At 43.3% G+C, this 23,123-nt stretch overlaps 1 protein-coding gene across 2 annotated transcripts in view; it reads left to right on the forward strand.

The window, feature by feature from the left end:
* The first annotated feature begins 17,687 nt into the window (after positions 1 to 17,687).
* Positions 17,688 to 23,123, forward strand: part of LOC115196816 (guanine nucleotide-binding protein G(o) subunit alpha) — a 130,969-nt gene continuing 125,533 nt past the window's right edge. The window contains exons 1-2 of one of the 2 annotated variants that reach the window (XM_029757737.1): positions 17,688 to 18,172; positions 18,353 to 18,395. In XM_029757737.1, the coding sequence (XP_029613597.1) occupies positions 18,055 to 18,172; positions 18,353 to 18,395 (161 nt within the window). In that variant the 5' untranslated portion in view covers positions 17,688 to 18,054. The remainder of the gene's footprint in view (positions 18,173 to 18,352; positions 18,396 to 23,123) is intronic. The other variant, XM_029757736.1, reaches the window with a different exon arrangement.

Below are 23,123 nucleotides of genomic sequence, written 5' to 3' on the forward strand. Positions count from 1 at the left end.
CAACTATACTTGATATTGTAGATGGGCAGTTCTTGAATCCATAGCTCTGTATTCATTTGAGAGTGGTTACATTTCTCCAGGCCCATCCCTCAGCTTTTTTCAACTGAGGATTCTAGCTTTAATACTCACTGAGAATGCAAGCATTTCTAAGAAGCTACTGTAAATTAAATTAACTTTATTGTGATGAAGTGCAGAGATGCCCTGTACAGTAATTCTGCCCTTAGAATGGACCTTGGTCTTCAGCTATGTTTGTCTGGGAGAAGGCCTCAGACACTGAATTCTAGGTTACAGTTCCATTATGTGGTTTGATGCTTTGGGTGAGTTGTAAGGAGGGCTAATGACTTCGATATTCGATAACTTAATTTTATCAGACGCTCTGAAAAGTAACTCAATGACTTTGCAAACTGTCATTCTGTTTGTCTCTTGATTTCTCACGCCTCTCTCGCTCTGTCTGCCTCTAGATAAAGTAATGAAGTTACTCTTATGTACAGCTCCACTCTCTTTAGCTGCTTAGTTTTCCTTGGCTCTTTCTCCTCCTGCCTCGCCACAGCTGTGATGTGAGAAGGTAAGAAAAGCTGTTAATATACAGTGCATTTGGAAAGTATTCAGACCGCTTGACTTTTTCCACATTTTGTTACATTGCAGCCTTATTCTAAAATGGATTAAATAAATAAAAATCCTCAATCTACACACAATATCCGATAATGACAAAGCGAAAACAGGTTTTTAGAAATTGTATTCAGAAAAAATAGAATTACCAGGGGGGGGGGCAGGCTGTCATTGAAAAACATTATTTGATCTTAACTGACATGCAAAAAACGATTACAATCATACCCATAACATGACACAGCCACCACTATGCTTGAAAATATGGAGAGTAGTACTCAGTAATGTGTCATATTGGATTTTTTCCCAAACATAACAGTTTTTTATTCAGGACAAAATGTTAAATGCTTTGCCACATTTTTTTGCAGTATTACTTTAGTGCCTTGTTGCAAAACGAGATACATGTTTTTTTTTAAATTTTATTTTGTACAGGGTTCCTTATTTTCACTCTGTCAGTTAGGTTAGTGTTGTTGAGTAACTACTCTGTTGTTGATCCATCCTCAATTTTCTCCTATCACAGCCATTAAACTCCGTAACTATTTTAAAGTCGTGCTGCACTTGTGCTCCGCAGGTAATATTACATCTCATTACACTACAACGGTTTGATTTGTTTGATCTGAGCAATTTTTCGGCTAGCTACATAGCTGTCTTTGTATCAAAGATAATTGTGTAGTTTAGAGTAATTATCGAGGTTAGCTAGCCAGATATTTTCGTCCTCCGCAACGCGTTCTCCAAACTCAGTCAACACTGCTAGCTAGCCAACTTCTACCGACTAGCAGCACTGTAGAAACTAATACATTACAACGTAACGATTTTATTAGTGTAGTGTTAGCTAGCTACATAGTTGTCTTTGCTGTCTTTGTATCTAAGATAACTGTGTAGTTTAGAGTAATTATCGAGGTTAGCTAGCCAGGTTAGCTAGTGTTAGCTAGCTACATAGTTGCCTTTGTATCATGATAAGGTGTAGTACTGAAACTATCGAGGTTACCTAGCCAGCTACACTTTCAAACAAATTCAACAACGCAGCCACTGCTAGCTAGCCTACTTCACCAGCCAGCAGTACTGTATCATTTTAGTCAATAAGTTGTCTTTGTCATAGTTTGATAATTGTGTAGTTTAGAGTAATTATTGAGGTTAGCTAGCCAGCTATTTTCGTCCCCCGCGACGCCATTTTTCCAAACCTAGCCAACTATTACCGACGAGCAGCATTGTAGAAACTAAATACATTACAAAGGAACGTCTTGATTAGTGTTATGTTAGCTAGCTACATAGTTGCCTTTGTATCATGATAAGGTGTAGTACTGAAACTATCGAGGTTACCTAGCCAGCTACACTTTCAAACAAAGTCAACAACGCAGCCACTGCTAGCTAGCCTATTTCACCAGCCAGCAGTACTGTATCATTTTAATCATTTTAGTCAATAATATTTTTGCAACGTAAGCTTAACTTTCTGAACATTCGAGACGTGTAGTCCACTTGTCATTCCAATCTCCTTTGCATTAGCGTAGCCTCTTCTGTAGCCTATCAACTATGTGTCTGTCTATCCCTGTTCTCTCCCCTCTGCACAGGCCATACAAACGCTTCACACCGCGTGGCCGCTGCCACTCTAACCTGGTGGTCCCAGCGCGCACGACCCACGTGGAGTTCCAGGTCTCCGGCAGCCTCTGGAACTGCCGGTCTGCGGCCAACAAGGCAGAGTTCATCTCAGCCTATGCTACCCTCCAGTCCCTCGACTTCTTGGCGCTGACGGAAACATGGATTACCACAGATAACACTGCTACTCCTACTGCTCTCTCCTCGTCTGCCCACGTTTTCTCGCATACCCCGAGAGCATCTGGCCAGCGGGGTGGTGGCACTGGAATCCTCATCTCTCCCAAGTGGGCATTCTCTCTTTCTCCCCTGACCCATCTGTCTATCGCCTCCTTTGAATTCCATGCTGTCACAGTTACCAGCCCTTTCAAGCTTAACATCCTTATCATTTATCGCCCTCCAGGTTCCCTTGGAGAGTTCATCAATGAGCTTGACGCCTTGATAAGTTCCTTTCCTGAGGATGGCTCACCTCTCACAGTTCTGGGTGACTTTAACCTCCCCACGTCTACCTTTGACTCATTCCTCTCTGCCTCCTTCTTTCCACTCCTCTCCTCTTTTGACCTCACCCTCTCACCTTCCCCCCTACTCACAAGGCAGGCAATACGCTTGACCTCATCTTTACTAGATGCTGTTCTTCCACTAATCTCATTGCAACTCCCCTCCAAGTCTCTGACCACTACCTTGTATCCTTTTTCCTCTCGCTCTCATCCAACACTTCTCACTCTGCCCCTACTCGGATGGTATTGCGCTGTCGCAACCTTCGCTCTCTCTCTCCCGCTACTCTTCCATCCTATCATCTCTTCCCTCTGCTCAAACCTTCTCCAACCTATCTCCTGATTCTGCCTAATCAACCCTCCTCTCCTCCCTTTCTGCATCCTTTGACTCTCTATGTCCCCTATCCTCCAGGCCGGCTCGGTCCTCCCCTCCTGCTCCGTGGCTCGACGACTCATTGCGAGCTCACAGAACAGGGCTCCGGGCAGCCGAGCGGAAATGGAGGAAAACTCGCCTCCCTGCGGACCTGGCATCTTTTCACTCCCTCCTCTCTACATTTTCCTCTTCTGTCTCTGCTGCTAAAGCCACTTTCTACCACTCTAAATTCCAAGCATCTGCCTCTAACCCTAGGAATCTCTTTGCCACCTTCTCCTCCCTCCTGAATCCTCCTCCCCCTCCCCCCCTCCTCCCTCTCTACTTCGTCAACCATTTTGAAAAGAAGGTCGACGACATCCGATCCTCGTTTGCTAAGTCAAACGACACCGCTGGTCCTGCTCACACTGCCCTACCCTGTGCTTTGACCTCTTTCTCCCCTCTCTCTCCAGATGAAATCTCGTGTCTTGTGACGGCCGGCCGCCCAACAACCTGCCCGCTTGACCCTATCCCCTCCTCTCTTCTCCAGACCATTTCCGGAGACCTTCTCCCTTACCTCACCTCGCTCATCAACTCATCCCTGACCGCTGGCTACGTCCCTTCCGTCTTCAAGAGAGCGAGAGTTGCACCCCTTCTGAAAAAACCTACACTCGTTCCCTCCGATGTCAACAACTACAGACCAGTATCCCTTCTTTCTTTTCTCTCCAAAACTCTTGAAGGTGCCGTCCTTGGCCAGCTCTCCTGCTATCTCTCTCAGAATGACCTTCTCGATCCAAATGAGTCAGGTTTCAAGACTGGTCATTCAACTGAGACTGCTCTTCTCTGTGTCACGGAGGCTCTCCGCACTGCTAAAGCTAACTCTCTCTCCTCTGCTCTCATCCTTCTAGACCTATCTGCTGCCTTTGATACTGTGAACCATCAGATCCTCCTCTCCACCCTCTCCGAGTTGGGCATCTCCGGCGTGGCCCACGCTTGGATTGCGTCCTACCTGATAGGTCGCTCCTACCAGGTGGCGTGGCGAGAATCTGTCTCCGCACCACGTGCTCTCACCACTGGTGTCCCCCAGGGCTCTGTTCTAGGCCCTCTCCTATTCTCGCTATACACCAAGTCACTTGGCTCTGTCATATCCTCACATGGTCTCTCCTATCATTGCTATGCAGACGACACACAATTAATCTTCTCCTTTCCCCCTTCTGATAACCAGGTGGTGAATCGCATCTCTGCATGTCTGGCAGACATATCAGTGTGGATGACGGATCACCACCTCAAGCTGAACCTCGGCAAGACGGAGCTGCTCTTCCTCCCGGGGAAGGACTGCCCGTTCCATGATCTCGCCATCACGGTTGACAACTCCATCATGTCCTCCTCCCAGAGTGCTAAGAACCTTGGCGTGACCCTGGACAACACCCTGTCGTTCTCCACTAACATCAAGGCGGTGACCCGATCCTGTAGGTTCATGCTCTACAACATTCGCAGAGTACGACCCTGCCTCACACAGGAGGCGGCGCAGGTCCTAATCCAGGCACTTGTCATCTCCCGTCTGGACTACTGCAACTCGCTGTTGGCTGGGCTCCCTGCCTGTGCCATTAAACCCCTACAACTCATCCAGAACGACACAGCCCGTCTGGTGTTCAACCTTCCCAAGTTCTCTCACGTCACCCCGCTCCTCCTCTCTCCACTGGCTTCCAGTTGAAGCTCGCATCCGCTACAAGACCATGGTGCTTGCCTACGGAGCTGTGAGGGGAACGGCACCTCCGTACCTTCAGGCTCTGATCAGGCCCTACACCCAAACAAGGGCACTGCGTTCATCCACCTCTGGTCTGCTGGCCCCCCTACCTCTGAGGAAGCACAGCTCCCGCTCAGCCCAGTCAAAACTGTTCGCTGTTCTGGCACCCCTATGGTGGAACAAGCTCCCTCATGGCGCCAGGACAGCGGAGTCAATCACCACCTTCCGGAGACACCTGAAACCCCACCTCTTTAAGGAATACCTAGGATAGGATAAAGTAATCCTTCTAACCCCCCCCCCCTAAAATGATTTAGATGCACTATTGTAAAGTGGTTGTTCCACTGGATATCATAAGGTGAATGCACCAATTTGTAAGTCGCTCTGGATAAGAGCGTCTGCTAAATGACTTAAATGTAAAAATGTAAATGTAAGTCACCATTGGTCTCCTGGTGAAATCTCTGAGCGGTTTCCTGCCTCTCCGGCAACTGAGTTAGGAACGACGCCTGTATCTTTGTTGTAACTAGGTGTATTGACACACCATCCAAAGTGTATAATAACTTCACCATGCTCAAAGGGATATTCAGTGTCTACTTTTAACCCATCTACCAATAGGTAATCACTTCTGTCATCATGAAGTGCTTTGAGAGACTAGTCAAGGATCATATCACATCTACCTTACCTGACACCCTAGACCCAATCCAATTTGCTTACCGCCCCAATAGATCCATAGATCCACAGACACTGCAATCGCCATCGCACTGCAAACTGCCCTATCCCATTTGTACTAGAGGAATACCTATGTAAGAATGCAGTTCATAGCTCAGCATTCAACACCATAGCACCCTCCAAGCTCATCATTAAGCTTGAGGCCCTGGGTCTGCACCCTGCCCTGTTCAACTGGGTCCTGGACTTCCTGATGGGCCACCTCCAGGTGGTGAAGGTAGGAAACAATAACTCCACTTCGCTGATCCTCAACACTGGGGCCCCACAAGGAGGCGTGCTCAACCACCTCCTGTACTCCCTGTTCACCCATGACTGCGTGGCCATGCACGCTTCCAACTCAATCATCAAGTTTGCAGACGACACAACAGTAGTAGGCCTGATGACCAAAAATGACGAGACAGCCTACAGAGAGGAGGTGAGAGCCCTAGGAGTTTGGTGCCAGGAAAATAACCTCTCATCAACGTCAACAAAACAAAGGAGCTGATCGTGGACTTCAGGAAACAGCAGAGAGAGCACCCGCCTATCCACATCGACGGGACTGCAGTGGAGAAGGTGAAAAGCTTCAAGTTCTTTGGCGTACACATTACTGACAAACTGAAATGATCCACCCACACAGACAGTGTCAGTGTGGTGAAGAAGGCGCAACAGCACCTCTTCAACCTCAGGAGGCTGAAGAAATTTGGCTTGGCACCTAAACCCCCACAAACTTTTACAGATGCACATTGAGAGCATCCTGTCGGGCTGTATCACCGCCTGGTACGGCAACTGCACCCCCTGCAATCGCAGGGCTCTCCAGAGGGTGGTGCGGTCTGCCCAACGCATCACAGGGGGCAAACTACCTGCCCTCCAGGACACCTACAGCACTCGAATGTCACAGGAAGGTCAAAAAGATCATCAAGGACAACAACCACCCAAGCCACTGCCTGTTCACCCCGCTATCATCCAGAAGGCGAGGTCAGTACAGGTGCATCAAAGCTGGGACCGAGAGACTGAAAAACAGCTTCTATCTCAAGGCCATCAGACTGTTAAATTAGACTAGGCTGCTGCCCTTTATACATAAACTTGAAATCCCTGGCCACTTTAATCATGGAACACTAGTCACCTTAATAATGTTTACATAGTTTACATTACTCATCTCATATGTATATACTGTTTTCTATCCTATTCTACTGTTTCTTAGTCTATGCTGCTCTGACATTGCTCATCCAAATATCTATATATTCTTAATTCCATTAATTTAGATTTGTGTGTATTGTTGTGAAATTGTTAAATATTACTAGGTATTACTGCACTGTCGGAGGTAGAAAAAAAAGCATTTCACTACATCCGCAAGAACATCTGCTAAACGTGTATGTGACAAATAAAATTAGGTTCAATTTGTTTTAGGTATCGTTTGCGAGGCATTGGAAAACCTCCCTGGTCTTTGTGGTTGAAGCTGAGTTTGTAGTTCACTGCTCAACTGAGGGACCTTGCAGATAATTGTATGTGTGGGGTACAGAGATGAGGTAGTCATTCAAATTCATGTTAAACACTATCATTGCACACAGAGTGAGTCCAAGCAACTTGTTATGATTCATATGTTGATGATGTAAATAATATTTGCTGGTCTGTGGTGTGTAATGAGGAGCAACCAGACACTGCACTTGACGCATTAATAAAATGACTTATTCCAGTTACAAATAAGCACGTACCCATTAAGAAAATTACTGTAAAAACTGTTAAATCCCCTTGGATTGATGAGGAATTTAAAAATTGTATGGTTGAGAGGGATGGCAATTAAGTCTGGCAGCCCAACTGATTGGCAAACGTACTGCAAATTAAGAAATCATGTGACTAAACTAAATAAAAATAAACTACACTATGAAACAAAGATAAATTATATAAAGAATGATAGTAAAAAGCTTTGGGGCACCTTAAATGAAATTTTGGGAAAAAAGCCAACTCGGCTCCTTAATTTATTGAATCAGATGGCTCATTCGTCACAAAGCCCACTGATATTGCAAACTACTTTAATGACTTTTTCATTGGCATGATAAGCAAACTTAGGGATGACATGCCAGCAACAAACGCTGACACTACACATCCAAGTATATCGGACCAAATTATGAAAGACAAGATTTGTACTTTTGAATTCCGTAAAGTCAGTGTGGAAGAGGTGAAAAAATGATGGTTGTCTATCAACAATGACAAGCCACCAGGGTCTGACAATCTAGATGGAAAGTTACTGAGGATAATAGCAGATGATATTGCAACTCCTATTTGCCACAATTTAAGCCTACTAGAGAGCGTGCGCCCTCAGGTCTGGAGGGAAGCTAAAGCTAAAGTCATTCCGCTTCCCAAGAATAGTAAAGCTCCCTTTACTGGCTCAAATAGCCGACCAATCAGCCTGTTATCAACCCTTAGTAAACTTCTGGGAAAAATGGTGTTTGACCAGATACAATGCTATTTTACAGTAAACAAATTGACAACAGAATTTCAGCATGCTTATAGGGAAGGACACTCAACAAGCACAGCAATTACACAAATGACTGATGATTGGCTGAGAGAAATTGCTGATAAAATGATTGTGGGGGCTGTCTTGTTAGACTTCAGAGCAGCTTTTGACATTATTGATCATAGTCTACTGCTGGAAAAAAATATGTGTTATGGCTTTACACCCCCTTCTATAATGTGGATAAAGAGTTACTTGTCTAACAGAACACAGAGGGTGTTCTTTAATGGAAGCCTATCAAATGTAATCCAGTTAGAATTAGGAATTCCCCAGGGTAGCTGTTTAGGCCCCTTGCTTTTTAAAATTTTTACTAACGACATGCCTCTGACTTTGAGTAAAGCCAGAGTTTCTATGTATGCGGATGACTCAACACTATGCACGTCAGCTACTACAGCAACTGAAATGACTGCAACACTCAACAAAGAGCTGCAGTTATTTTCAGAGTGGGTGGCAAGGAATAAGATAGCCCTAAATATTTCTAAAAGTAAAAGCATTGTATTTGGAACAAAACACTCACTAAACCCTAAACCTCAACTAAATATTGTAATAAATAATGTGGAAATTGAGCAAGTTGAGATGACTAAACTGCTTGGAGTAACACTAGATTGTAAACTGTCATGGTCAAAACATATTGATGCAGTAGTAGCTAAGATGGGGAGAAGTCGGTCTATAATAAAGTGATGCTCTGCCTTCTTAACAACACTATCAACAAGGCAAGTCCTACAAGCCCTAGTTTTGTCGCACCTTGACTACTGTGCAGTCGTGTGGTCAGGTGCCACAAAAAAGGACTTAGGAAAATTGCAATTGGCTCAGAACAGGGCAGCACGGCTGGCCCTTGGATATAAACAGAGAGCTAATATTACTAATATGCATGTCAATCTCTCCTGGCTGAAAGTGGAGGAGAGATTGACTTCACCACTACTTTTATTTATGAGAGGTATTGACATGTTGAATGCCCCGAGCTGTCTGTCTAAAGTACTGGCACACAGCTCAGACACCCATGCATACCCCACAAGACATGCCACAAGAGGTCTCTTCACAGTCCCCAAGTCCAGAACAGAATATGGAGGCACACAGTACTACATAGAGCCAAGACTACATGGAACTCTATTCCACATCAAGTAACTGACGCAAGCAGTAAAATTAGATTTAAAAAATAGATAAAAAACACCTTATGGAACAGCAGGGACTGTGAAGCAACTCAAACATGGGCATAAACAATGCATACATACAAACACACACACACACACACACACACACAATAACATACACACTATACATACACATGGATTTAGTAATGTAGATATGTGGTAGTGGTGGAGTAGGGGCCTGAGGGCACACAGTGTGTTGTGAAATCTGTGAATGTATTGTAATGTTTTAAAATTGTATAAACTGCCTTAATTTTGCTGGACCCCAGGAAGAATAGCTGCTGCTTTGGCAGCAGCTAATGGGGATCCATAATAAATACAAATACAAATACAAATGTGACTTGTTAAGCACATTTTTACTCCTGAACTTATTTAGGTGCTCTGAAAAGTAACTTTGCTAACTGTCATTCTGTTTGTCTCTCGATTATTCACACCTCTCTCACTCTCTGTCTGCCTATAGATATAGTAATGAAGTTACTCTTCTGTACAGCTCCATTCTCTCTGTAGCTGCTCAGTTTTCCTTGGCTCTTTCTCCTCCTGCCTCGCCACAGCTGGGATGCGAGAAGGTAAGAAAAGCTGTTAATATACAGTGCATTCGGAAAGTATTCAGACTCCCTTGACTTTTTCCCAAAAAATGTTACGTTACAGCCTTGTTCTAAAATTGATTAAATAAATAAAAAGCTTCAATCTACACACAATACCCCATAATGACAAAGTGAAAACAGGTTTTTAGAAATGTTTGCAAATGTCAACAACAAAAAAATAAGAGAAATACCTTATTTACATACTGTAAGTATTCAAACCCTTTGCTATGAGAGTCGAAATTGACCTGCATCCTGTTTCCATTGATCATCCTTGATATGTTTCTACAACTTGATTGGAGTCCATCTGTGGTAAATTCAATTGATTGGACATTATTTGGAAATGTACACACCTGTCTATACAAGGTCCCACAGTTGACTGTGCGTGTCAGAGCAAAAACCAAGTCATGAAGTCGAAGCAATTGTCCGTAGAGCTCCGAGACAGGATTGTACCAAAACATTTCTGCAGCATTGAAGGTCTCCAAGAACACAGTGGCCTCAATCATTCTTAAATGGAAGAAGCTTGGAACCACCAAAACTCTTCCTAGAGCTGGCTGCCCAGCCAAACTGAGCAATCGGGGGAGAAGGGCCTTGATCAGGGATGTGACCAAGAACCTGATGGTCACTCTGACAGCGCTCTAGAGTTCCTCTGTGGAGATGGGAGAACCTTCCACAAGGACAACCATCTCTGCAGCACTCCAACAATCAGGCCTTTATGGTAGAGTGGCCAGACGGAAGCCACTCCTCAGTAAAAGGCACATGACAGCCCGCTTAGAGTTTGCCAAAATGCAGCTAAAGAACTCTCAGACCAAGAGAAACAAAATTCTCTGGAGTGATGATTGAACTCTTTGGCCTGAATGCCAAGCATCACGTCTGGATCAAACCTGGCTCCATCCCTATGGTGAAGCATGTGGTGGCAACATCATGCTGTGGGGATGTTTTTCAGCGGAAGGGACTGGGAGACTAGTCAGGATCAAGGCAAAGATGAACAGAGCAAATTACAGAAAGATCCTTGATGAAAACCTGCTCCAGAGCGTTCAGGACCTCAGACTGGAGAGAAGGTTCACCTTCCAACAGGACAATGACCCTAAGAACACGGCCAAGACAACGCAGGAGTGGCTTCGGGACAAGTCTCTGAATGTCCTTGAGTGGCCCAGCCAGAGCCCGGACTTGAACCCGATCGAATATCTCTGGAGAGACCTGAAAATAGCTGTGCAGGAACGCTCCCAATCCAACCTGACAGAGCTTGAGAGGATCTGCAGAGGAATGGGATAAACTCCCCAAATACAGGTTTTCCACGCTTGTAGTGTCATACCCAAGAAGACTCGATGCTGTAATCGCTGCCAAAGGTGCTTCAACAAAGTACTGAGTAAAGGGTCTGAATACTTATGTATGTGATTTCAGTTTTTTATTTTTAATACATTTGCAAAAAAAAAGGTTTTTGCTTTGTCATTATGAGGTAGTGTGTGTAGATTGAAGGAAAATAACAATTTAATCAATTTTAGAATAAGGCTGTAATGTAACAAAATGTGGAAAAATTCAAGGGGTCTGAATACTTTCCAAATGCACTGCAACGGTGCCAACTTGAGAATGCTGCAGATGAGTGTGAATTAAGTTCTTTAAAAAACACCAACATTTTACAGTATCTTTGCTTCGCTCTCTGTCCTCTGTCATTCTCTTTTCATCCTTATCGTCCCTCCCACAGTATGTAAAGGAACTGAATGGCTTCTGTATTACCACTAACTCATTTCAGACAGATCTGTTGCAGAGCTTAAAATCTATCGCTGTACTAGATGACAAATATTTATCATGTTCATTCTGAAGGGGGCCAGCCCAGCCGTATACTCAGGCTGCTTTTAATTGACCTGTAGGCTACAGAATGAGGTTAGACGAGAAAATAAAGGTTTACAGAAGAGGTTGAAGAATTTAGGAAAGAACAACAATTATGAATGTTCAGACTGGAGCTTTCTGACATTTCATTAAAAAGCTTCTCTGGGAGATGCCTCAAAAGTCTGGAGATAATTATACTGCCTGTTACATTAAAGCAGGGAGATTGTCACTCCATGACCATCCCATCTCAGGGACACTGCTGCTCATCTGGCAAAGGCTGAATGTTGCTCCTCATGCTCTCAGATATCTATTACAGAGCTCCTTCAGACACTGACGCTAAAGTTACAATCCTCTGGCCTGATTTAATTTCCAAAGATTGAAGGCCTAGGCAGGATGTTGAAAAAGTCAATTGTTGTAAATTAGCACTTCCATCCAGTTTGAATATAGAGATGGAGATATGTGATCAAGTCTGACCTCTGGCACTTTCACAGTGAATAGGTCAAATGAGTAACTGTTAGGGTGTCATTATTTTGGATTGGGCAGCTGCTGAGAACAGAATGTGATGAACTCCATAGAGTGAATTATTTAGAATAAATCTGTATTGAGGACACTGTATTACCAAAAGGCTAGAATGTGTGGTGACGATGATACATTAAGTTGATAAGTTCTGACTTTTAACTAATATCCTTCCATGCCGCAAACACACACACACATAGTCAGCCCTAGGGAATAATCTTTCCACCAATAAAAATCAAATATAGCATTGATATTTGATTACTTATGAAAAAGGCATATTATATCAGAATAAAGTATAATTTTCATCTAATGGACTGAATCGGTTTCATCGAGTGCTGTTTATTTACCTTTTATCTGCCTGTGGCTGCCTCTTGCATGGTTCCTGGAAACCTTGCATCATATCAGATGTATTCATTGTGCAACAGGATCAAATATATTACCAAAACTTGTTACTTAGATTTGGGGATTTTCCCCCTAAACTTGTTACTTAGATTAGGGGATTTTTCATAAGAACTCTTACTCTCTCCAATTGTTCTGTATGAGTATAGATGAAGATTATAGGTTTTCACTCACAGTCAAGACGATTTTTTTGTAATCATACCCCTTCAACTCATCATCACTAAAGTTGGCCATTTCAGCTATCATGTGGCAGCCTACCCTCTCACACAATTGATTCCTGAGCAGGAGATTAGATAGTTCTTCTGGCTAATGTAATGCAGAGAGCATAATACTCCTGTCTCCTTCCTTCAACTGTTATTCCTTCGCTCTCTTGCCTGTTGCTTATATCAGCCTCACAGTGTTGTTAAATAAGTGATAATGTGTGTACAATAAATCCAAAGGATACTGAATATTTTGTACATGATGTATTTTTCATATTGAGAAATCACATACAATTTATATCCACAGGCTGGCCCAGATCACTTATAGAGAATGAAAAGGAGCTTTACACTTTCAGAGAGTAATCTTGATAGCATCTATTAATTGATTTAAGGAAGATGCTGTCAGCAACATATCTCCAGTATCCACACAAAGATAAAATGGTGTTCTATAGAAATATTGAGGTTTTTCATGGGGACTAATAGTGTATGAGAAAATACCTCTTCATTAAATCAGCTTTCTTTCCTCTCGCATGGACCTGTCACCTGCTAATTTGTTCTATACAGGACCCCAGAGCAAGTCCCAGGTCAGCCTATTGTTGAGATCACCATGACATAGCAGGTGAGACTCCCACAAGATAGAGGATTCAATTATATTACAAGAAACCAAGGGGAGTGATTGGGGACATTACCCTGTGTAGTGTGTAGTCCTTTGCACAGGACGTTAAACCGGTGTCCTGACATTGTGGTCAGTAAAGATCCCATGGCACTTATTGTAAGAGTAGAGGTGTTAACCCCGGTGTCCTGGCTAAATTCCCTATCTGGCCCTCGTACCATCATGGCCATCTAATCGTCCCCAGCTTCCAATTGGCACATTCATCTCCCTTCCTCCCCCCTGTAACTATTCCCCAGATCATTGCTGTAAATGAGATTGTGTTCTCAGTCATCTTACCTGGTATAATAAGGGTTAAATAAAAATTAAATAGAAAGTAATAGGAAAGGGAAAAGAAAGATGAGGAAAATCATTGCATATGTAACGTCACTCTGTTTCAGAAAGAGAGGGAGAGCATAAAAGAGAACCTGAAATGTTTATGATTAAGAATCCTTGTGTGACTGTTTCTGCGTGTGTGTATTTAGGGGCTGCACCGATATGATTGAATGCATTGTAATCTGCATAGGCTGACAGAAGACAAGCCCTGGCTGACTACTATGTAATGGTGTGTGGGCAGACATCCACTACCAAGTTTCAATTCTCTCTATTCTATTCTGAAAGGAACACTCACTGTCAAAATTGAGAACATTGACCAGAAACATATGCTAAATTCACCATATGATAACTATCAAAATTGTAATACAGTGCCTTCAGAAATGATTCACACCCCTTGACTTTTTACACATTTCGTGTTACAGCGTGAATTTAAAATAGATTCAATTTATATTGTGTCACTGCTCTACACACAATACCCCATAATGTCAAAGTGGAATGGTGTTTTTAGAATTGTTACAAATTAATTAAAAATTAAAAGCTGAAATGTCTCGAGTCAACAAGTGTTCAACACTTTTGGATTGGCAAGCCTAAGTAAGTTCAGGAGTAGAAATGTGCTTAACAAGTCACATAATAAGTTGTATGGATAATAGTGTTTAACATGATTTTTAAATGACTACCCTCTGAACCACACACATACAATTATATGTAAGGTCCCTCAGTCGAGCTGTCATAAGATAGCTCTGCAGGAAGGGGTGAAGTCAGGCGCAGGAGACTCAGGTACATGAAACATGTAGTATTTTAATAAAGGGAAAACCCAGTCTAAAATATAAAGCTGAAAAGGCAGGGAAAATTCCAATAACGGAAGACTAACACAGTCTTCTAAAATATTTGGGACGCAGCCCAGCAACCCTAACGCCTAAACGTTAAGATATAAAAATGACAGGAAAATAAATTCCCCAACCTACAACAGCAGACACAAAACAATCCTGCACAACCCCAAACAAGAAACTGACAAACTAAATACCCTCCCATTAATTACAAACACGAAACAGGTGCGCACAAAACAGACATAACTAACAAACACATGAAACATGGATCGGTGGCAGCTAGTAGGCCGGTGACGACGACCGCCGAGCGCCGCCCGACCGGGGAGTGGCGCCACCTTCTGTGGACGTTGTGACACGAGCAGTGAATTTCAAACACAGATTCAACCACAATGACCAGGGAAGTTTTTCAATGGTATGAAAAGATTTTACCTATTGGTAAAAAAATAATAAATCTCTTTGAGCATGGTGCAGTTATTATTTACATTGTGTATCAATACACTCAGTCACTACAACGATACAGGCACCCTTCATAACAGTTGCCGGTGAGGAAGGAAACCGCTCAAGGATTTCACCATGAGGCGAGTTACAGAGTTTAACGGCTGTGATAGGAGCTATTGTAACTAAGGATGGTTTTACAATAATAACATAAATGACAGAGTAAAAACAAGGAAGCCTGTACAGAATAAAAATATTCCAAAACATGCATCCTGTTTGTAATAAAGGTCTAAAGTAATATTGAAACAAAAACAATCCATCATTCTACACACAATACCCCATAAGGACAAAGCAAAAACAGGTTTTTAGAAATGTTTGCAAATGTATTATAAATGAAAAAAAAACGGAAATGTCACATTCACATAAGTATTCAGATCCTTTACACAGTACTTTGTTGATGCACCTTTGGCAGCAACTACAGCCTTGAGTCTTCTTGGGTATGACGCTACAAGCTTTCACACCTGTATTTGCGGAGTTTCTCCCATTCTTCTCTGCAGATCCTCTTAAGCTCTGTCAGGTTGGATGGGGAGCGTTGCTGCACAGCTATTTTCATGTCTCTCCAGAGATATTCGATCGGGTTCAAGCCCGGGCTCTGGCTGGGCCACTCAAGGACATTCAGAGACTTGTACCGAAGCCACTCCTGCGTTGCCTTGGCTGTGTGCGTCGGGTCGAAGTCCTGTTGGAAGGTGAACCTTCGCCCCAGTCAGAGGTCCTGAGAGCTCTGGAGCAGTTTGCATAGGATCTCTCTGTACCTTGCTCCGTTCATCTTTACCTCAATCCTGACTAGTCTCCCAATCCCTGCTGATGAAAAACATCTCCACAACATGATGCTGCCATCACCATGCTTCACCGTAGGGATGGTACCAGGTTTCCTCCAGAAGTGACGCTTGGCATTCAGGACAAAGAGTTCAATCTTGGTTTCATCAGACCAGAGAATCTTGTTCTCATGGTCTGAGAGTCTTTTTGTGCTTTTTGACAAACTCCAAGCAGGCTGTCATGTGCCTTTTACTGAGGAGTGGCTTCCGTCTAGCTACTTTGCAATAAAGGCCTGATTGGTGGAGTGCTGCAGATATGACTGTCCATCTGGAAGGTTCTCCCATCTCCACAGAGGAACTCTGGAGCTCTGTCAGAGTGACCATCGGGTTCTTGGTCACCTTCCTGGCCAAGGCCCTTCTCCCCAGATTGCTCAGTTTGGCCGGGTGGCCAGCTCTAGGAAGAGTCTTGGTGGTTCCAAACTTCTTCCATTTAAGAATGATGGAGGCCACTGTGTTCTTGGGTACCTTCACTGCTGCAGACATTTTTCGACACAATCCTGTCTCTGAGCTCTACGGACAATACCTTTGACCTTATGGCTTGGCTTTTTCTCCGACATGCACATTCAACTTTGGGTCATTATATGGTTGTGTGCCTTTCCAAATCATGTCCAATCAATTGAATTTACCACAGGTGGACTCCAATCAAGTTGTAGAAACATCTCAAGGATGATCAATGGAAACGGGATGCTCCTGAGCTCAATTTCAGGTCTCATAGCAAAGGGTCTGAATACGTATGTAAATAAGGTATCTCTTTTTGATTTTTAATACATTTGCTAAAGTTTCTAAAAAACGTTTTTTTTAGCATTGTCATTGTGGGTTATTGTGTGTAGATTGCTGAGGATATTTGTATTTAATCTATTTTACAATAAGGCTGTAACGCAACAAAATGTGGAAAAAGTGAAGGGGTCTGAATACTTCCGAAGGCACTGTATTTTGAAGCACAGTGGTGGCTGCATCATGTTATGGGTATGCTTGTCATCGGCAAGGACTAGGGAGTGTTTTTAGGATAAAAATACATGGAATAGAGCTAAGCACAGGTGACAAACTAGAGGAAAACTTGGTTTAGTCTGCTTTCCAACAAACACTAGGAGACAAATTCACCTTTCAGCAGGACAATTTACCTTAAATACAAGGCCACATATTCGCTGCAGTTGCTTACCAAGATGACATTGAACGTTCCTGAGTGACTATTTACAGTTTTGACTTAAATCGTCTTGAAAATCTATGGCAGGCTTGAAAATTATCAACTTGTCTGAGCTTGAAGAATTTTAAGAATAAATGGCCAAATATTGTACAACCCAGGTGTCCAAAGCTCTTAAGCCTTGTTCACACTGCATGCCTCAATGTTCAAATCAGTTTTGTTTTTCAAATCCGTTTTGGAATATTGACTGAATGATGTACTCCAGCCATTTACATGTACTCATTTAACAGATGCTCTTATCCAGAGCTACATACATGAGCAATTAGAGTTAAGTGTCTTGTGCAAGGGCACATTGACTTTTCACCTAAGGGATTCGAACCAGTGACCTTTTGGCTACTGGCCACACGCTCTGAACCACTAGGCTACCTGCCGACCCATAATTAGATGAACTGTGTGCTATTTGCATAATAAGTTAATTACAAGCCAATTATGATTTAATAAGATCACACCTAGCCCAGAGAGACAATCTGTTTTGCGTCCTTTGCATATCAGTGTAAATCTGACAGAACTGGAAAGCTACCTGCCCTGTTACAGAAATCCCTGTCCGAAAAGTTAACCCCTGTAGAATAAAATGTTAAAAAATGACTTGAGACTGTCAAACAGGCAGTGCAAAACGGTACTCTGCCACCAGGATGGTGGATCGAGCATGTCTCCTGCGCTGATTGGTCCTGACGTCAGCTAGATTGTCTGAGTGCGGAGCCAAGCGCGCTCTCCCCCTACATTGAACAAGCTAAACGATGCGAGCGCTCGAAGCCGTCGCCGCCGCCCAGTAGAGTTTCCCAGCCCGCGGACCAAGCACAACAACACCGAAAAAAACAGACCGTGTGAGGGCAATATACGAAGACCAGTGCTTTTTACAAACAAGTGTCAAACGTTATCGTGGGGGATTTTTTTTAATGCTTTAACTAGTCGCCGACAGAGCGCGAGAGAGTGGAACGAGAGCGAGTCAGCCAGCCTAGAGAGGGATAAGGAAGAAAGAGGGAAAACAATTGCTGGTATATTTTGGTCCTCGCCAACCGTTACTTTGGATATCAAGAAGATCAGAGGTTGTGTAGTCATGGGATGTACACTGAGCGCCGAGGAGAGAGCGGCTTTGGACAGGAGCAAGGCTATCGAGAAAAACCTAAAAGAAGATGGAGTCACTGCCGCGAAAGACGTAAAACTACTCCTGCTTGGTAAGATGCTTCAGGAGGAGGGGTGGCCTTCGGCTTCTTGTCCATAATCTGAAGTGTCAAAATTACACACCCGCTTTCTGGTTCCATAGCCAGACGCTAATCTGACTATGAATGTGAATATAAATGAAAACTACAGCATGTATGTACTTTACAGCCCCGTGTCTGTTTTCATCTCTTCAGGGGCTGGGGAGTCAGGAAAAAGTACCATCGTGAAACAGATGAAGTAAGTGCCACGGTCTAGCAATTATTTGCATTGAATGTGTGTGATGGATAGGCTACGCATGAGGCTACACACACAGTGGCTATAGCTTGTGATTGACGAGTATAGGCTACAGAAGCTTATTTGGTCCGCCATATTTTAAAGTAATTATTACCTTTACTGGCGGGAAGAGCTACTGGCGGTGTAATTTATTGGTTTAAACCAACAGCGTTGCGGTTACGGGAAAATATCGATGAGCTGTTCACATAAATGGTGCTGAAATCGGAACCTGTTTTGCCTACAGCTAATGCACTTTGGCTTTCACTAAGAGCTTGTCTGTCTACAATACACTGTGCACTGACCAGTTTCGAGAATCCCTCTTTCAATTAATCTCAGTGGCATGTTTAATCGCACATTTATGCCCCCTTGCCCTTCCTTATTTGATCTCGCGGTGTGCGAGCTGCTTTATAAAGTGTACAGAAATAAGCGTGTAATAGCCACTAGGCTATATATCTAACCGGGGTATAGAATACAGCCTAAAACTGGACACCATTTGTGGGCTTTATCTGCTGGTTTGAACGTTTGGGTGGTGTCAATGCCAAATTAGTTGATTCTGTGAAGTAAACCCAAGCGATATAGTTGATGAAAATATTAAATTGTTCTCAAATAGCCTACACACATGTAGGATATCTGGTCGAATGATTGGGTGGGAACTTCACACGGCCATTTTTATTTCCCTGCCTCAAAGCCAACACCCTTTCTTTGCCGAATTACATGCCTTTAATCAATCAAATCAATCGTTACGCAATTTCAGACATTCATCTAATTAAGAAGTCAGATTAATGTTTTAATGGCTGTCATTATTTCAACTGTATACCAGCATAGTGTGCGTCTTAGTCTCAGTTTGCTGTGGGGATGCATCTAGACTTGTATATTCATCTTGCCTCGAATAGACTCGTGTGCTCGTGTATGCCTACCCTACACTGGCATTGGCACATTCGTAGTTTTGATTATGGTTTACGCAACCTATAGTAAAGAAAGGGAAGGGAATGCGACTGGTTGTCAGATATTGATAAATAAACGCCTCACATTTTCAAGTTATTGCAGGGCTACTGCCATTTTCAGACAGTAATTGCTGTTTGTGATTGAATAACATCTAATAGCTACCACAACTTTTTCCAGTTTCAACTTTTTTACCACATGAATCGAAGTACCTATTTCAGAATAATTTCAGCCGGTTTCGGTGGTGGACAGCGCCCCTCAGCCTGTGCTCAATCGTTTCTCTTCGGACATTCTCGACTCTTTCCGTTATTGGGATCAAGTTCTCTGAACAAGGGTGGAAAACCCGGAGTGGCATTTCACACCTTTGGTCATCTCTGGATGTTCAATGACGTGTTGTGTTGTAGTGATTTCAGCGGGTCTGGAGGTTTAGAGTAATGAAATATTGTGTGGATGAAGGGTGGGTGGGTGGCGGGTGGGTTGAATAAAGAGAAAACATTGCATTAAAAATCCATAAAATGTATAATTCTTGTTGAATTCATATCTGTAGGCTACATTTAGGTTTTTCTTTCATTATTTGTATCTGCTGTTAGTGCGTAGCCTAAGCCTAAGCTTTAGGGCCTAACTGTTGCATGCCAAATACACACCAATTGGCAAATGCTTTTGGGAATGTTGGCAGAAAAAGTATTAGAGAAAAGCTGTAATATGGAGAGATGAAAATAAACAGAGGGGAGGGCCAGAACAGTAGTCTAATTTTTGGGAAATATTTAAGTGGTAAAAGAGGATGATGGCCGGCTGTGTTATGTGTAATGATTGTGAGGCACTATACAAATTCGACAGTCACAAGACCGGGACTTCAAAATGGCACATCATGGGAACTGTACTGTTCAGATGGGTTAAATGGAATAGCAGCCCAACTGAAGTCTGGACACTGAAATAGCTTAGTATAATATTAACAGATCTAAGCATATCTTGCAGTAAAATTATAGACCAAATGTAAATTGACTCATGAACAGGAGTGGAGAAATATTATAAAATTGGAAATTTTACCCGAACATTTTTTCCCATTTATTTTTGTTGAGTTATTTAATTTTCTCCCCAGTCCCTAAACGTCTTTGCTACTACAAAGAAGCAGAGATGAAAGAGAAAAACTTTACCGATGTCAACTAGATGAAGCATTCGTTCTATCGATTTATGACATTCTGGTGAGCAAGGGTATATTTAGTCTTCTAGAGCAACAAGAAATGACAGAAGAAAAGCTGCATGTATCTAATTATAGACAAGTTGACTAACAAAATGTCAGAAATAAGAAGAAACATAGGCCCACCTAAAAAGGCCTGTCAAAATTTTTTTCACCATCTGGCCGTACAGTGTATTTTCTATATTTGCGGGTTAGGGTCGGGTGCAGGCCTCAGATTTTCACTTCATTACATAGTCGGGCGGTTGCCGATGGGTTATTAGCAATTACGGGCGTTTGCGGTTGAACAAACAGCTGACCCACGCATCACCATTGTGTTGCTAAGAGAGCTGTCGCCTCGGCAGATTCGATTGAGATTGTGTTTTTTGTAAACGGGTACATTGGTGGCATGTGCAACATCATTTCATTATGAAGAAGAAACAAAATTGCATTTGATGCAAAAGTGAGTGAAAAATTATAAGGGAAGGTTTTAAAAGCAATTTCGGAACTACTCTAACCAAATACAATTATATTTGTCACATGCTTCGTAAAACAACAGGTGCAGACTAACAGTGAAACGGTTACTTACGCGCCTTTTCCAACATTGAGTAACGATAACATGTGCAGGGGTACAATGTAATTGAGGTAGATATATACATATAACTAGGAGTAAAGTGACTAGGCAACAGGATAGATAAAACAGTAGCAGCAGCGTATATGAGGAGTCAAAAACATTTGTGCAAAAAGGGTCAATGCAGATAGTTAAATAGTTAACCAAATAGCTACCCGGACTAACTATTTATCAGTCTTATGACTTGGGAGTAGAAGCTGTTCAGGGTCCTGTTGGTTCCAGACTTGGTGCAACGGTACCACTTGCCGTGTGGTAGCAGAGAGAACAGTTTATGACTTGGGTGGCTGTAGTCTCAATTTTTAGGGCCTTCTGACACCGCCTGGTATCTAGGTCCTGGATGGCAGGGAGCACAGCCCCAGTGATGTACTGGTCCGTGTGCACTACCCTCTGTAGCGCCTTGCAGCCAGATGCCGAGCAGTTGCCATTCCAAGCGGTGATGCAGCCGGTCAAGATGCTCTCAAATGGTGCAGATGTAGAACTTTGAGGATCTGAGGGCCCATGCCAAATCTTTTCTAGCCTACTAAGGGGGAAGAGGCGTTGTCGTGCCTTCTTCACGACTGTGTTGTTGTGTGTGGACCATGATAGATCCTTAGTGATGTGGACACAGAGGAACTTGACGCTCTCGCCCCACCCCACTACTCTTACAAAAAATCTGCTATATAGAACCTAAAAGGGTTCTTCAGCTGTTCCCATATGATAACCCTTTGAAGAACCCTTTTGGTTCCAGGTAGAACCTTTGGGTTCCATGTAGAACCCTTTCAACTGAAGGTTCTACATGGGACCCAAAAGGGTTCTCCTATGGGGACAGCCAAATAACCCTTTTGGAACCATTTTTTCTAAGAGTGTACAGCCATGTTGATGTTTTCCGTGGTCCACGATCAGCTGGTCTCACTCTGCCAGGTCTCTGACCTCTCTATAGGCTGTCTCATTGTCGTCGATGATCAGGCCTACCACCGTCGTGCCGTCAACAAACTTAAAAATGGGTAAGGAGGTTCGTGGGTCGTGGGTGAACAGGGAGTACAGGAGGGGCCCCCTGTGTTGAGGGTCAGTGTGGCGAATATGTTGTTGCCTACTCTCACCACTTAGGGGTGGCCTGTCACGAAGCCCAGGATCCAGTTGTAGAGGGAGGTGTTCAGTCCCAGGGTGTTCAGTCCTACACTGAGCTGTAGTCAATGAACAGCATTCTCACATAGGTGTTCCTCTTGTCCAGGTGGGAGAGGACAGTGTGTAGGGCAATAGAGATTGCATCATCTGTGGATCTATTGGGGCGGTATGCAAATTGGCGTGGGTCTAGGGTGTCAGGTAAAGTAGAGGTGATATGATCCTTGACTAGTCTCTCAAAGCACTTTATAATGACAGAAGTGAGTACCTATTGGTAGATGGGTAAAAATAAATTAGGGCGGTATGCGAATTGGAATGGGTCCAGGGTTTCTGGGATAATTGTGTAGTGTAGATGTGAGCCATGACCAGCCTTCCAAAGCATTTCATGGCTACAGATGCTAAGGGGAAATAGTCATTTAGACAGGTAACCTTGGCATTCTTGGGCACATGGATTAGGGTGATCTACTTGAAACATGTAGGTATTACAGACTGGGTCAAGGAGAGGTTGAAAATGTCAGTGAAGACACTTGCCAGCTGGTTGGCTCATGCTCCGAGTACACGTCCTGGTAATCAAGTCTGAATGTTAACCTGTTTAAAGGTCTTACTCACATTGGCTACGGAGAGCGTGATCACACGGTCGTCCAGAACAGCTGGTTCTCATCCATGGTTGTGTTGTTTGTCTCGAAGCGAGAATAGAAGACATTTAGCTTGTCTGGTAGACTCGCGACTGGGTTTCCCTTTGTAATCCGTGATAGTTTGCAAGCCATGCCACATCCAACGAGTGGCAGAGCCGGCGTAGTAGGATTCGATCTTAGTCATGTATTGACACCTTGCCTGTTTGATG

Source organism: Salmo trutta, chromosome 7 (genome assembly GCF_901001165.1).
Source record: "Salmo trutta chromosome 7, fSalTru1.1, whole genome shotgun sequence".
NCBI lineage: Eukaryota > Metazoa > Chordata > Actinopteri > Salmoniformes > Salmonidae > Salmo > Salmo trutta.